The sequence below is a fragment of the Protomyctophum parallelum genome, assembly GCF_964188405.1.
Source record: "Protomyctophum parallelum genome assembly, chromosome: 15".
NCBI lineage: Eukaryota > Metazoa > Chordata > Actinopteri > Myctophiformes > Myctophidae > Protomyctophum > Protomyctophum parallelum.
The window spans coordinates 50458094-50473538 of record NC_139710.1 but is presented as its reverse complement, the minus strand read 5'-3'; the positions used below and the strand labels follow the sequence as shown (position 1 = coordinate 50473538).

The 15445-nt window shown below is 44.7% G+C and overlaps 1 protein-coding gene across 2 annotated transcripts in view; it reads left to right on the top strand.

The window, feature by feature from the left end:
• Nucleotides 1-15445, top strand: part of LOC310872803 (histone-lysine N-methyltransferase EHMT1-like) — a 54499-nt gene that overhangs the window by 987 nt on the left and 38067 nt on the right. The window contains exons 2-8 of one of the 2 annotated variants that reach the window (XM_083784946.1): nucleotides 213-558; nucleotides 2721-2838; nucleotides 3837-3922; nucleotides 5984-6215; nucleotides 8412-8551; nucleotides 10723-10866; nucleotides 12281-12600. In XM_083784946.1, coding sequence (XP_083641072.1) covers nucleotides 220-558; nucleotides 2721-2838; nucleotides 3837-3922; nucleotides 5984-6215; nucleotides 8412-8551; nucleotides 10723-10866; nucleotides 12281-12600 — 1379 coding nt within the window. In that variant the 5' untranslated portion in view covers nucleotides 213-219. Of the gene's footprint in view, nucleotides 1-192; nucleotides 559-2720; nucleotides 2839-3836; nucleotides 3923-5983; nucleotides 6216-8411; nucleotides 8552-10722; nucleotides 10867-12280; nucleotides 12601-15445 lie in introns of both variants that reach the window. The other variant, XM_083784945.1, reaches the window with a different exon arrangement.

Genomic DNA, 15445 nt, shown 5'->3' with positions numbered 1-15445 from the left:
ACTCAAATGTTTGCTTCTGGGGCGGTCCCTGGAACAGCATATTTTCAGATGGGGGTTGGCGGCCAATTACATATACTTTTTACCAATTACATAAACTTTTTGCGGTCCTTGACATATAAAAACATTATATTTCACTTTACTTATATTGTTTTTAAATTTCGAGGTCAGGCCTAATCAATCAATCAATCACAGAAGCCCCTCATTCTCCGTAGAAGAACCATGGACTCCGATGGAGATGGACTCAGTGAGGGGGACTCTTCCGGGGGTCCCCCGGGCAGACGACCCTCTTCCAACAACAACAACAACCCCAGCTCTGGGAAAGCCAGTGGCAGCGGCGGCAAAGCTCAGAGAGAGATCAAACCCCAGAAGATAACGCCCTTCCACGGCTCGCCCATCGCCAGCAGCAGCAACGGCAGCATCGTGTTCCGCAGCCGCCAGCCGGGAGCGCCGCCCATGAGAACCTACGGTACCCCGCGCGGCCTGCTCTTCGCCGCATCCACCGGAACCAGCCCTGATGCTGCTGTTGGTCCAACATCTGCTCCTCCTGGCCGCTCACAGGTACACCCGTCTGTCATCCTCCGTAGAGCTTCCTCTACTGCACCAGTGGTTTTCAACCCCTTTCTATATCAAGGCCCATTATTGAGCCAAAACGAAAGAATACCGTATATACTGTATTGATGTTGGTACCATAGGGGAGATGACAGGCAAACGTTGATCAAAATAACAATTCTTCTACATTCTCTAATTCAGCGGTCATCAATATGTCCGGACCGTGCCAAAGAGTTGGTCTTGTCTGTGGCAAATGTTTTTTACACACCATTATTATAATGTTCTTATTTTGATTTCTGAATATGTCAAGTCTCTAGGTTTTCTTCAGAATATGTATGACACTAGTGTTCATCATCACCAGCATCATAACCTTTAATTCAATTGAGTACAATTGAGGGGCAGGTCCTCATTTTCAATGTAGCCGAATACAGAACACAAATCAATAATCAACAATATACAAGTCAGCATTTTACAACAGCACACGAATCAGAAAACATAAGATACCAAAAATAAAGCACTGTAAGAGATAGACAGAGAATGAATGAAAACGATTACAATGTTGAGCAAAAGGGCTGTAAATAATTCCCCTGAATTGTCCCATGGGAAGACAGTGATTTTTAACCCATTCTGACCTGAGATCAGATTCATACGAGGTTTCCGCCGGACACACACTGGTCTGATTAACCCATTCTGACCTGAGATCAGATTCTAAAAATGTCAGTCGTTCTTCGATTTTTTTCAAAAATAGCAGACCTACAAGCTCGTATCGCGCCACTCGGTGGCGCGATACGAGCTTGTAGGTCTGCTATTTTTCAATAGCTAAAGCATAACATGATGCTAACACCAAAATGGGTGCCCGTTCAGAATGGGTTAAGGACTCCTGGAACTCATTCCAATCAGGAGCACAGTGTTGACCCATTTTGGGCGGGAACCCCTTTTGGTGTTAGTATTATGTTATGCTTTAGCTATTGAAAAATTGAAGAACGACTGACACAGAAACATAGCTTTTTCAGAAAACTGTCAGGAAGGATGCAGAAGACATTTTTGTCTCCACCAGGCCGAAGGCATGGGGGGAGAGTATGTTTTGCACTCCGTCCGTCCGTCCGTGTGTCCGTCCGTGTGTGTGTGTGTCTGTGAGCAGTTAATCTCCGGCACCGTTAACCCGGTCGATGCCAAATTTTGCACACACACTCCCTGGATGCCAACGATGAACCTCTGCCCCAAAATTTCCAGAACGGCCTGTTATAGCGCCACCAGGAGGCCGCTTTGTGCAAAACAAGTTTTTGCACAGTACACCTACAGATTTTGTCCAAACATCGCGCAAATTGGTACACAGTCTCTCTAGTTTAAATAATAATTCAGATTGTATTAATATGAACTCTACTACATACTTTCTTATGCTTACTCAAGTAATTATTTACAAACACTCCTATCCTCCTGGTGGAGACCTGTGCCCAGAAGGGCACTTTTTCTAGTTAGAATCTGATCTCAGGTCAGAATGGGTTAATCACACTGGCATAATAGGAGTCCACTAGTAGTACTGCTGCTTCTCAAATGTTTTATCGTATCGCCATAATGAACCAATATCGGCCCTGTATCGTATCGTCTACCATGTATCGTATCGTCTACCATGTATCGTGATACGTATCGTATCGCTGTTAACCCATTCTGACCTGAGATCAGATTCATACGAGGTTTCCACTGGACACACATTGGTCTGATTGACCCATTCTGACCTGAGATCAGACTCTAAAAAATGTCAGTCGCTCTTCGATTTTTCAAAAATAGCAGACCTACAAGCTCGTAGCGCGCCACTCGGTGGCGCGATATGAGCTTGTAGATCTGCTATTTTTAAATAGCTAAAGCATGACATGATGCTGACACCAAAATGGGTGCCCGGTCAGAATGGGTTACAATGTATCGTTGCACCCCTACTTGTAGATCTGCTGTGTTTGAAATGTTTCGAAAAGTCACGAAAAATCTGTAATAATTTAGAAAAACAATACACAAATCTCCTCTTATGGGGGCAGAATCTATTTGCGGTCTGTAACCAAATATACATATAAATTTGGGGGCCCTTGACAATACATTATTTTGAAAACCACAGATTTATAACAGTATATACAGTTTTGAATGTGTGTGTTTATTATTTCTCTCCCTGGTCATTGAAGCCCCATGGCAGTAAGGGAGCAGCCAAGTTGAACAAGTCTGATCGGCTCAAGAAGACTGAAGCACCCTCGCGCAGCCGCAAGGCCAAGGCCGTCCCGTCCGACAGCAAGCCACAGCCAGGTTGGCCATTCTCTGTGTTTCTTATTCTAAACCATTATATAATAGGTGCAGGAGTTAACCCATTCTGACCGGGCACCCATTTTGGTGTCAGCATCATGTTGTGCTTTAGCTATTTAAAAATAGCAGATCTACAAGCTCATATCGCGCCACCGAGTGGCGCGATACGAGCTTGTAGGTCTGCTATTTTATGAAAAATCGAAGAACGACTGACATTTTTAGAATCTGATCTCAGGTCAGAATGGGTTCATCAGACCAGTGTGTGTCCGGCGGAAACCTCGTATGAATCTGATCTCAGGTCAGAATGGGTTAACCACATTCATCCATTCTCTGTGTCTTTTGTTCTAAACCATTATATAATAGGTGCAGGAGTTAACCACATTCAGGTCCTGTTTTCGGACATGGTCAATCATTCTCAAAAAGCCCTAGGCCCTACATGCTTATAGTGCTGGTGTCTTTTTTTCTTTTCTTCAAAATGTAAAAATGTGGGCAACCCACGTCGCCATTTTGAAAGAATGAAAGGGCACATAATGTGTTAAGTGTTTCATATTATCGATATAAAGAATGAAAGGGCACATAATGTGTTAAGTGTTTCATATTATCGATATAAAGAATGAAAGGGCACATAATGTGTTAAGTGTTTCATATTATCGATATAAAGAATGAAAGGGCACATAATGTGTTAAGTGTTTCATATTATCGTCACTACTACTACATAAGTAGTAATAAATGACAGTAATGGTAATAACAATCATGGCAATGAAAAAGATTTAAATGCTAAATGTAATAATTTGATAAGCTGAACTTGTAATGACAGGAGGCATTGTCTTGCTGACCATTTTACATTAACAGGTAGTCCGAGGCGGTGCTTCATATTCACATATTGTTTTTCTTGCCTTTTGTATTTCTGTATATGTGTATACGGCAGTATACTTTCCTTACTCTGTACCTGTAACTCATAACTGCTCAATAAATCTATCTCACACATATCTTATCTACAGCTGCGAAGCGAAAGAAGAGGAAAATGGGCACGTATAACTTGGTTCCAACAAGGAAGAAAGCCAGGGTCCTGAAACACCAGGAGAAAGTGAGTCCCTCAGACCCGTGTTAAATATTCCTTTCTCTTGTATTTACTTTGCCAAGACGAATCAATTAGAGCAGGCGTTCTCAACGTTTCTGGCTTGGGACCCCTGAAAATGCTTTGGCCATGTCTCGCGATTTTATTTTTTATTTTTATATGGTTATAATGTGGCTATATTCATGTAGAAAACAGAAGAAGAAATGATTATTGTAACTAAAGCTAGCAAAATAAACTGGAATATAAAACAGTACAGTAGTACAGCAGTGCATCCCGTGGATGCAGAGGTGGTTGTTTTATTGCGTCCCTCAACTATAAACTGCGTTTTGGGATGCAAAATGCACCCTATTTTAATCTCTGTTATGGTAAATGGATGCAAAATGCACCCTATTTTAATCTCTGTCATGGTATATGGATGTGTTCACAGCTCCAACAACTAAAGTTGTCCTTTAAGCATTATGTTATGCTTTAGCTATTTTTGAAAAATCGTGAAAATCTTTGAATATATATATTTCAGAGCGAACGTTTTTAACTCAAATATTTGCTTCTGGGGGGGGGACGACGACGACGACACACAACATATTTTCAGATGGGTGGTCGGCGGCCAAATACAGATAATTCTAGGGGTCCTTGACATGAAATAGTTTGAGAACCACTGACACAGAAACATAGGGTTTAACCCTGTGAGAACCACTGACATAGAAACATGGGGTTTAACCCTGTGAGAACCACTGACATAGAAACATGGGGTTTAACCCTGTGAGAACCACTGACACAGAAACATGGGGTTTAACCCTGTGAGAACCACTGACACAGAAACATAGGGTTTAACCCTGTGAGAACCACTGACATAGAAACATGGGGTTTAACCCTGTGAGAACCACTGACACAGAAACATAGGGTTTAACCCTGTGAGAACCACTGACACAGAAACATGGGGTTTAACCCTGTGAGAACCACTGACATAGAAACATGGGGTTTAACCCTGTGAGAACGACTGACATAGAAACATAGGGTTTAACCCTGTGAGAACCACTGACATAGAAACATGGGGTTTAACCCTGTGAGAACCACTGACATAAAAAAATGGGTTTTTCAGAAAACTTTCAGGATTTAGAAGGCATTTGTAGAATCGTCCTCAGGTCTAAATGGGTTAAACCAAGAATATAAAGCTACATACCGCAGTCACTACGGTAGCTTTATATTCACTGCGGCATATTGTCCGGTTTGCGATTTTACCGTCGTAAACCAACTCACCTGCCAGCGAGGTTATTGCAAGTGTGCCCCTCAAATAATTGGTAAAACACTAAGAGTTTAATGTTGATATAACATTAATATGAACAAGATAATATGTAAAATAACAACAGGACAAATGAGGTGATTTAGTTAGCCTGTTAGACAGATTGTACTGTAGGTTCATAGTGTACCTGGTATCATCTCTTTGAGGCCCGGCCCCTACACGCTCTGCCCACTATTTATCTGATTTATCTACTGTGTTTATTGACTGCAGTTCAGGGACATTGGTTTCTGTAATTACTTGCCCACCAAGCCACTATGTAGCCCAACAATGTTTCTCAAACGTTCTCATGATTTTTCAACATCTTTCCTCATAGACATTTCAAAAAGTATTTATTTAAAGACCTTTTAAGCCTAGTACAAAGCCAACTCGAGTTGTGACAAATCATGACGACAAACAAATGTTTTCGGGCCGAACAAATAATTTGAAAGAAGACGAAAACGGCAGGTTACAACACTTCTTTTGTTTTTCTTCTTCTGTATTTCCTGGGCATGGCGTCGTCATGAAAGGGTGTGGGACTGCGATGCTCTATTTGCGTTAAATAAAATGGAGCTTAATACTTTCTGTGCCAGCTAACATTAGCATTTATGAAGGTAAGCTGTGCCGCCTCTGAACCTCTAATTGCTCCCGGTGAGCAGGTTTTTCCCTTGCATAGTTCCATCTGCCATTGGTGTATGAACGTGTGTGTGAATAGGTGAATGTAATGCACAACCTAATGTAACGCGCTTTGGATAAAAGCGCTATAATAATGCACCATTTATTGTCCTATTTAGAAAGAGGATCTAAGCGCAGGCGCGGAGACGAACGGATCTGCAACAGGCGGGCAGAGAACAGAGCTCCCAGTGGAAGATCTGACGGCCGAACAGGAGACCTTCACCCCCAGGAAGGAATCCAAGATGGAGGAGGAGGAGGAGGAAGGCAGCCATGTGGAGGAATACACAGAGCTGGCTTTAGATTCCCTGGACCTGAAGGCCCAGCAAGAGCTGCTCTCTCCCTCTCACTCAGGTGGATGTCTTTAAATGATGGTGAAATTGTCCTCCATCATACGTCATTTAACCCATTCTGACCGGGCACCCATTTTGGTGTCGGCATCATGTTATGCTTTAGCTATTTAAAAATAGCAGATCTACAAGCTCATATCGCGCCACCGAGTGGCGCGATACGAGCTTGTAGGTCTGCTATTTTTGAAAAATCTAAAAAAACGACTGACATTTTTAGAATCTGATCTCAGGTCAGAATGGGTTCATCAGACCAGTGTGTGTCCGGCGGAAACCTCGTATGAATCTGATCTCAGGTCAGAATGGGTTAACACGTTCGGGGCTTTAGATGTATCTATCCATCCTATCTAGGCTGCCGGGATCGATCGGTTACCGTTGGAGCATAAATTACGCCCAAGTATTTGCAGCTTTGATTCACGAAAATCCGGTCGTTGTTGAAAAACATGCCGCCATTATGATGCGAAACGAAACCACCCTGCACAGCATGTTGTAGTCCAAACAAACCCCGTTCACTTGCATTGAACTCATTTTCCCAGAAGCCCTAGCAGCCCAGAGCATGTCTAGATTTCCGGTTTCGTCGTCATAACGCAGCGGCCTCGTCACCAGGTCCGTGAGCTGCATACTTGGTAACACGTAAACCCTCAATACTTAGTAGAAATGGAGTGTACTTGGTATGTTCTAACGCTCTACAACACCTGATCGAATCTCTTCGCCTAAAATATCCGATCTACAAACTGTCAAACGTCAGCTTGTAGATCCTCTGTTTTTTGATGACCGTTCACCCCCCCCCCCCAGAATAACCCAGAATGATTTTTCCTTTAACAACAAGTTCTATTTACAAATCAAAGGGACGGCCATGGGAAAGAGAGCACCATCTTATGCAAACATTTACATGAGCATATGGGTTCCCATATCAGTCAGTGCTAGAAAAATGCAGACTAAAACCAACACATTACTATAGATTCCGAATCCTGGATGATATATTTGGGATATGGGAACATAGCATAGAAAAATTCCAGGAATTTATTGATGTGTTAAATAGCCATCATAGATCCATAACGATAAAATATGTGACACATACAGAAAGGATTGACTTTCTTGATGTAACAATCTTCAAGGGCCCAAACTTTAACACAAACGGGAAACTAGATTTAAAAGTATTCTAACAGACACTCACACCTTACTACACAAAACATCATTCCACCCGGCACACTCCTACACAGGAATAGTCAAATCACAACTACTAAGATTCCATAGGATTTGCACGCAAAGAAGTGATTTCAAAATAGCTTGTAAAACTCTATTTAATGCTCTCAGACTAAGGGGATACACTAGGTCATTCCTCCGGAAAGCTCACAATACCTTTTTAGAAGTAAGAGTGCGGGATTGGCCCTGATAACCAGTTATTCCACACAGAGCAGACTAGCCAACAACAGAATAAAAAGGAATTTTGAGAACCGAACAGATGATCTTCTAAAAGATTATAAAATTATATTGGCCTACAGAAAAAACAAAAATCTTAAAGACTATCTAGTACACAGCAAACTAAAAGGAATCAACACACCAGCACGCCAGGGACCAGAATACTTCAAACCCAAACAATTTGTCAAAAATAGAACTAAAAAACGCGTGTTGGAGATTAAACAACAAATAACAGCCAGAACCAGCAACTGCATTTATTTAATCACATGTGAAAAATGTGGTTTACAATATGTCGGGTAAAACAATAGCTACAAGGCTGGGACAACACAGATACAATATTAACAATGCAAAAAAGACAACCACAAGGTTGGTTCAACATTTCATGGCTCACGGCATTGAAGCTCTAACTGGACTTCAACACAATCCCAACTGGACAGTTTTAGGACAAAGACGTTTTAATGAAAAACAGTGGATTAAGAACCTCAACACGAATTTTCCTGGAGGCTTAAACATGCCTAAAATCAGATCTTGAATACAACAAAACTTAAACTCAGGATTAAACTGGAGAAATTTTTAAAGTGATTGGATCAGACTTCCTTCGGATACATGGCGAATGCATTCATTCCTTGCATTGTGCCTACACAACAGCCACAGAATATGGATGCTGTGGGTTCAAGTGGTCAAGTTTTAAGCATTATGTTGATTATCTGGATAATCTCGTTAATAGCAATTACTTACATTGTCCACAATAATGGTGACATGACATGGTTTCCGTCCCTAGCCGTGGGCGAGGAGGCCACAGAGAGCGACCTGGCTGAGGAGCTGCCTCTGTGCTGCTGTCGCATGGAGACCCCGTCTGCCGCCGACAGCCTGTCCACGCTGGAGCAGACCTGCATGGCCGCCGAGAGCGTGGACGGAATGGTAAGACACGGGACACTCGCACCACGGCCACAGAGTGTTCACTTCATGGGGCCAGTCTAATGGCGGGCTCTTCTACATAATACACTTCTATTGGCCAATAGAAGACACCGGAAGTTTACGCAAAGCATTGGAGTCTTATGGGCTGGCGCAGGTTACAGGAACCACCACGTGACTGGGCTGTTTTCTGCCCCCTCAATGTCTTACAGGTTACAGGAACCACCACGTGACTGGGCTGTTTTCTGCCCCCTCAATGTCTTACAGGTTACAGGAACCACCACGTGACTGGGCTGTTTTCTGCCCCCTCAATGTCTTACAGGTTACAGGAACCACCACGTGACTGGGCTGTTTTCTGCCCCCTCAATGTCTTACAGGTTACAGGAACCACCACGTGACTGGGCTGTTTTCTGCCCCCTCAATGTCTTACAGGTTACAGGAACCACCACGTGACTGGGCTGTTTTCTGCCCCCTCAATGTCTTACAGGTTACAGGAACCACCACGTGACTGGGCTGTTTTCTGCCCCCTCAATGTCTTACAGGTTACAGGAACCACCACGTGACTGGGCTGTTTTCTGGCCCCTCAATGTCTTACAGGTTACAGGAACCACCACGTGACTGGGCTGTTTTCTGCCCCCTCAATGTCTTACAGGTTACAGGAACCACCACGTGACTGGGCTGTTTTCTGCCCCCTCAATGTCTTACAGGTTACAGGAACCACCACGTGACTGGGCTGTTTTCTGCCCCCTCAATGTCTTACAGGTTACAGGAACCACCACGTGACTGGGCTGTTTTCTGCCCCCTCAATGTCTTACAGGTTACAGGAACCACCATGTGACTGGGCTGTTTTCTGCCCCCTCAATGTCTTACAGGTTACAGGAACCACCACGTGACTGGGCTGTTTTCTGCCCCCTCAATGTCTTACAGGTTACAGGAACCACCACGTGACTGGGCTGTTTTCTGCCCCCTCAATGTCTTACAGGTTACAGGAACCACCATGTGACTGGGCTGTTTTCTGCCCCCTCAATGTCTTACAGGTTACAGGAACCACCACGTGACTGGGCTGTTTTCTGCCCCCTCAATGTCTTACAGGTTACAGGAACCACCACGTGACTGGGCTGTTTTCTGCCCCCTCAATGTCTTACTCTACATACGGCTCTGACTCACACAACCTGTGAGGGACACAAAAAGGCACAAGATGTCGTTCGTCCCGAGAGCGTTTTTTTAAATTGTTGTGTTTTTGATAGTTAAATAGTTAGTTAGTTTAGTTAGTTTAATAGAGCCGAGCGGTCCTCTCGTAAGAAACATCATGATTCATATTGTTATGCAATAATGTTTTCAAATGAACTTGGAGGGTCTTCCCCACGAAGGGAGGGGCTGGAAGGAGGGCCGTGGCTTTTGATGATTGGTTCAGTCAGAGGGAGCCCGGGGGGGGGGGGGGGGGGGAGACGAAGATTTACTAATATGTGCCTATCGGGTCGCAACTCTAACAGGGCTGAGTCAACTCGAACAGGGCTGAGTCAACTCGAACAGGGCTGAGTCAACTCGAACAGGGCTGAGTCAACTCGAACAGGGCTGAGTCAACTCGAACAGGGCTGAGTCAACTCGAACAGGGCTGAGTCAACTCTAACAGGGCTGAGTCAACTCGAACAGGGCTGAGTCAACTCGAACAGGGCTGAGTCAACTCGAACAGGGCTGAGTCAACTCGAACAGGGCTGAGTCAACTCTAACAGGGCTGAGTCAACTCGAACAGGGCTGAGTCAACTCGAACAGGGCTGAGTCAACTCGAACAGGGCTGAGTCAACTCGAACAGGGCTGAGTCAACTCGAACAGGGCTGAGTCAACTCGAACAGGGCTGAGTCAACTCGAACAGGGCTGAGTCAACTCGAACAGGGCTGAGTCAACTCGAACAGGGCTGAGTCAACTCTAACAGGGCTGAGTCAACTCGAACAGGGCTGAGTCAACTCGAACAGGGCTGAGTCAACTCGAACAGGGCTGAGTCAACTCGAACAGGGCTGAGTCAACTCGAACAGGGCTGGGTCAACTCGAACAGGGCTGAGTCAACTCGAACAGGGCTGAGTCAACTCGAACAGGGCTGATTTCAGTTTGGGTCCTGGGGAGACATCATATTTCTCTTTTGGCTCACGGGCTAAAAAAAGCTCTTTGTTTCTCTCCAGGTGAGTCGTTGCCAGAAGCGAGTGATGAAGCAGGAGATGATGCGTCCCTCCAACACGGTTCACCTGCTGGTCCTGTGTGAAGACCACCGCGCCGGCATGGTCAAGCACCAGTGCTGCCCGGGCTGTGGACTCTTCTGTAGGGCGGTGAGTAAGGGCTGTGGCCTCTTCTGTAGGGCGGTGAGTAAGGGCTGTGGACTCTTCTGTAGGGCGGTGAGTAAGGGCTGTGGCCTCTTCTGTAGGGCGGTGAGTAAGGGCTGTGGACTCTTCTGTAGGGCGGTGAGTAAGGGCTGTGGACTCTTCTGTAGGGCGGTGTGCATATCTTGTTACCAGGGCGGACCGTTTATTTTCTCCAAATCACTGAATGAGCTTAAAATTCCCGGTTCTATTCCCCGCTGCTGGTGGATTTGTCCTTGGGCAAGAGCAAGGAGTCCTTCGCAGACAATATTTTCAAATGGGAGTCCGTGGCCAAATACTTCAATCGATTTGGCATGAAAATCGGTTTGTGAACCACTGACTCGTATTTCCAACACACGAGCAGCTGCTAAATCCAGGGACATGTGACCTGTGGGAGTGTAAATGGTAAATGGTGCATTTATATAGCGCCTTTATCCAAGGCGCTTTACATAGATTGTGCATTACATTCACCCATTCACACACACATTCATACACCGATGGCAGCGGAAACCATGCAAGGCACCAACTAGCACATCGGGAGCAATTAGGGGTTCAGTGTCTTGCTCAAGGACACTTCGACAGTAACTCTGGGGGAGCCCGGGTTTGAACTGGCAACCTTACGGTTACCATCCAGGCACTCTACCCCTGAGCCACCGCCGCCGAGTGTGGGGTCTTGATTGGCTTACGAGCCCATCTGTGCGTCTATGCCCGTCTCAAACTGTGCTTTTTCAGTATTACGGCATCTTTGAACTGCAGTGCCCAGGCTATTATGAGTATTACGGCGTCTTTGAACTGCAGTGCCCAGGCTATTATGAGTATTACGGCGTCTTTGAACTGCAGTGCCCAGGCTATTATGAGTATTACGGCATCTTTGAACTGCAGTGCCCAGGCTATTATGAGTATTACGGCATCTTTGAACTGCAGTGCCCAGGCTTCCTTATCGCCAACATATTATAGTTGTCTCAACTAGATCTTCCTTCTCTATTACTCAATCACTTTTCAGTACCGTCTTCGATGAATCATTCTGAAGCATCAAATGCCCCGTGTTCTGATCATGAGCATTTAGGTCTGCTATTTTTTTTAAAGTCGTGAAAATGTGCCAAAAATCTTTGAATATATATTCTTTCAGAGCAAATGTTTTGAACTTAAATCTTTGCTTCTGGAAGGTCCCTGGGACAACATATTTTCAGATGGCGGTCGGCGGCCAATTACATTTAATCTATGGGGTCGTTGACAGGAAATATTGAGAATCACTGATATAGAAACATGAGGTTTTTCAGAAAAAAAGTAAAGTAAAGTAAAAAATATATATATTTTTTAATTTCGACGTCAGGTCTAAATCGTTTGATCTCTCTCCCCCACACACACACACACACACACACAGGGAACCTTCATGGAGTGCCAGCCATATGGAACCATGTCCCATCGCTTCCACCAGGGCTGTGCCTCCATCTTGAAGGAGCACAGGTTCTGTCCCCACTGCGGGGAGGATGCCAGCAGGGCCCACCAGGTCACGGTCTGCAAGCCTGAACCCACCACGCCCTCTTTGCCCCGCTCGGAGCCGCTGCCCGCTCTGCCAGCTTCGCCCGCCGTGCTGCCGCTGCCGTCACTGCCCGCTGTGCCAGCTGTGCCCCAGATTCTCAGGGCCAAGAAGACCAGCGAGCCACATGGCACGAGGGAGAGCGACGTGATGAGTCCAGACAGGTGAGTTGAGCTTAACCCATTTCTGGCCTTTAACCCATTCTGACCTGAGATCAGATTCATACGAGGTTTCCACTGGACACACGCTGGTCTGACGAACCCGTTCTGACCTGAGATCAGATTCTAAAAATGTCGGTCGTTCTTCGATTTTTTTCAAAAATAGCAGACCTACAAGCTCGTATCGCGCCACTCGGTGGCGCGATATGAGCTTGTAGATCTGCTATTTTTCAATAGCTAAAGCATGACATGATGCCGACACCAAAATGGGTGCCCGGTCAGAATGGGTTAAAAAAAAAAAAAAAAGTCTTCTAAATCCTGACAGTTTTCTGAAATACCTCATGTTTTCTATATCGGTAGTGCTCAATATTTCATGTCAAGTACCCCAACAATTATATGTGATTGGCCCGCAGAACCCCTCAGAAGCAAAGGTTTGAGTTTAAAAAACGTTTGCTCTGAAATAATATATATTCAAAGAATATTCAAACCACATTTGCACGATTTTTCAAAAACAGCAGACCTACAGTACAAGCTCGTAGATATGAGCTTGTAGATCTGCTCATTTTCAAGAGCTAAAGTATAACATAATGCTTAACCCATTCTGACCTGAGATCAGATTCATACGAGGTTTCCACTGGACACACACTGGTCTGATTAACCCATTCTGACCTGAGATCAGATTCATACGAGGTTTCCACTGGACACACACTGGTCTGATTAACCCATTCTGACCCGAGATCAGATTCTAAAAAATGTCAGTCGTTCTTCGATTTTTCAAAAATCTGCTATTTTTCAATAGCTAAAGCATAACATGAGGCTAACACCTAAATGGGTTCCCGTTCAGAATGGGTTAAAACACCAACAGGGGTTCCCGTCCAGAACGGTTTTCCTCTTCTGCCTCTCGCTTTTCCTTTTTGTCCCTTCAGTGTAATTACAGCATAGCCTATTAGCTTTTTGATACCAGCTCAGTGGCCTTGTGGTTAGAGTGTCCGCCCTGAGACTGGGGTGGATTGGGGGTAAGTCCCTGCGTCATACTAGCGTCATGTCCAGGGGGTGTACTAACCAAGCTATCATTTAGCTGGGGACCACCTGGAGGCTGGAACCCCCTCAGGTTCCCGTACCACTGGTTGAAAACCACTGGTCTAGCGTCGTAAAGCATAGAGACATTGCCAATCCTTTTATTGAAATGACATTGGCAGTGTTTTCTGGCAATATTTCCATTTCCATTTGAGGCATTTAGCAGCTGATGGCGCTCTCATTCATACCGTGACGTTAATGTGTGACTAAGGTCTTCATCATTACAGAGGAAGGGGTGAGGCTGTGCAACCTTAACCTAGACGAATGGCTTCATCCTGTGTCACTACGGGACCCTGACAAAGGCTTTTACGGCCCAAACGCGTAGGTCTTTTTTGAGTGGTGCAACCACTCCAAGGAACAGCAATGTCTGTGTGTATGCGCTTATGTGGCCATGAACACCAGTATGTGACTATAGGGTACCAGTAGGGGCGCTGTTGTGCCATAGAGAGAGAGATAGTATTAATGCTGCACTGTTGCCTGCTAATGAGAGAGAGAGAGAGAGAGAGGAGAGGGGGTGTGATTTTTTTTTTAATGCTCTTTGCCGAGCTTATGCCGTTAGTTTACTTAAAGGCTGTGCCTTGGACCTCTTTTTGTGTTGCCATTTTTCGAACCCTCGCCAACCTGTTCAACCACACGGACCACGGCAGGTCCTTCTTTCTATTCAACATTGATTCTGTGTGCTTTAATATCTCTAAGGTTGAAGGGCGACCATGTGACTGATTCTGTGTGTATAATATCTCTAAGGTTGAAGGGCGACCATGTGACTGATTCTGTGTGTATAATATCTCTAAGGTTGAAGGGTGACCATGTGACTGATTCTGTGTGTATAATATCTCTAAGGTTGAAGGGCGACCATGTGACTGATTCTGTGTATAATATCTCTAAGGTTGAAGGGCGACCATGTGACTGATTCTGTGTATAATATATCTAAGGTTGAAGGGTGACCATGTGACTGATTCTTGTGTGTATAATATCTCTAAGGTTGAAGGGTGACCATGTGACTGATTCTGTGTGCTTTAATATCTCTAAGGTTGAAGGGCGACCATGTGACTGATTCTGTGTGTATAATATCTCTAAGGTTGAAGGGCGACCATGTGACTGATTCTGTGTGTATAATATCTCTAAGGTTGAAGGGCGACCATGTGACTGATTCTGTGGCTTTAATATCTCTAAGGTTGAAGGGCGACCATGTGACTGATTCTGTGTGTTTAATATCTCTAAGGTTGAAGGGCGACCATGTGACTGATTCTGTGTGTATAATATCTCTAAGGTTGAAGGGCGACCATGTGACTGATTCTGTGTGTATAATATCTCTAAGGTTGAAGGGCGACCATGTGACTGATTCTGTGTGTATAATATCTCTAAGGTTGAAGGGCGACCATGTGACTGATTCTGTGTGTTTAATATCTCTAAGGTTGAAGGGCGACCATGTGACTGATTCTGTGTGTTTAATATCTCTAAGGTTGAAGGGCGACCATGTGACTGATTCTGTGTGTATAATATCTCTAAGGTTGAAGGGCGACCATGTGACTGATTCTGTGTGTATAATATCTCTAAGGTTGAAGGGCGACCATGTGACTGATTCTGTGTGTATAATATCTCTAAGGTTGAAGGGCGACCATGTGACTGATTCTGTGTGTATAATATCTCTAAGGTTGAAGGGCGACCATGTGACTGATTCTGTGTGTATAATATCTCTAAGGTTGAAGGGCGACCATGTGACTGATTCTGTGTGCTTTAATATCTCTAAGGTTGAAGGGCGACCATGTGACTG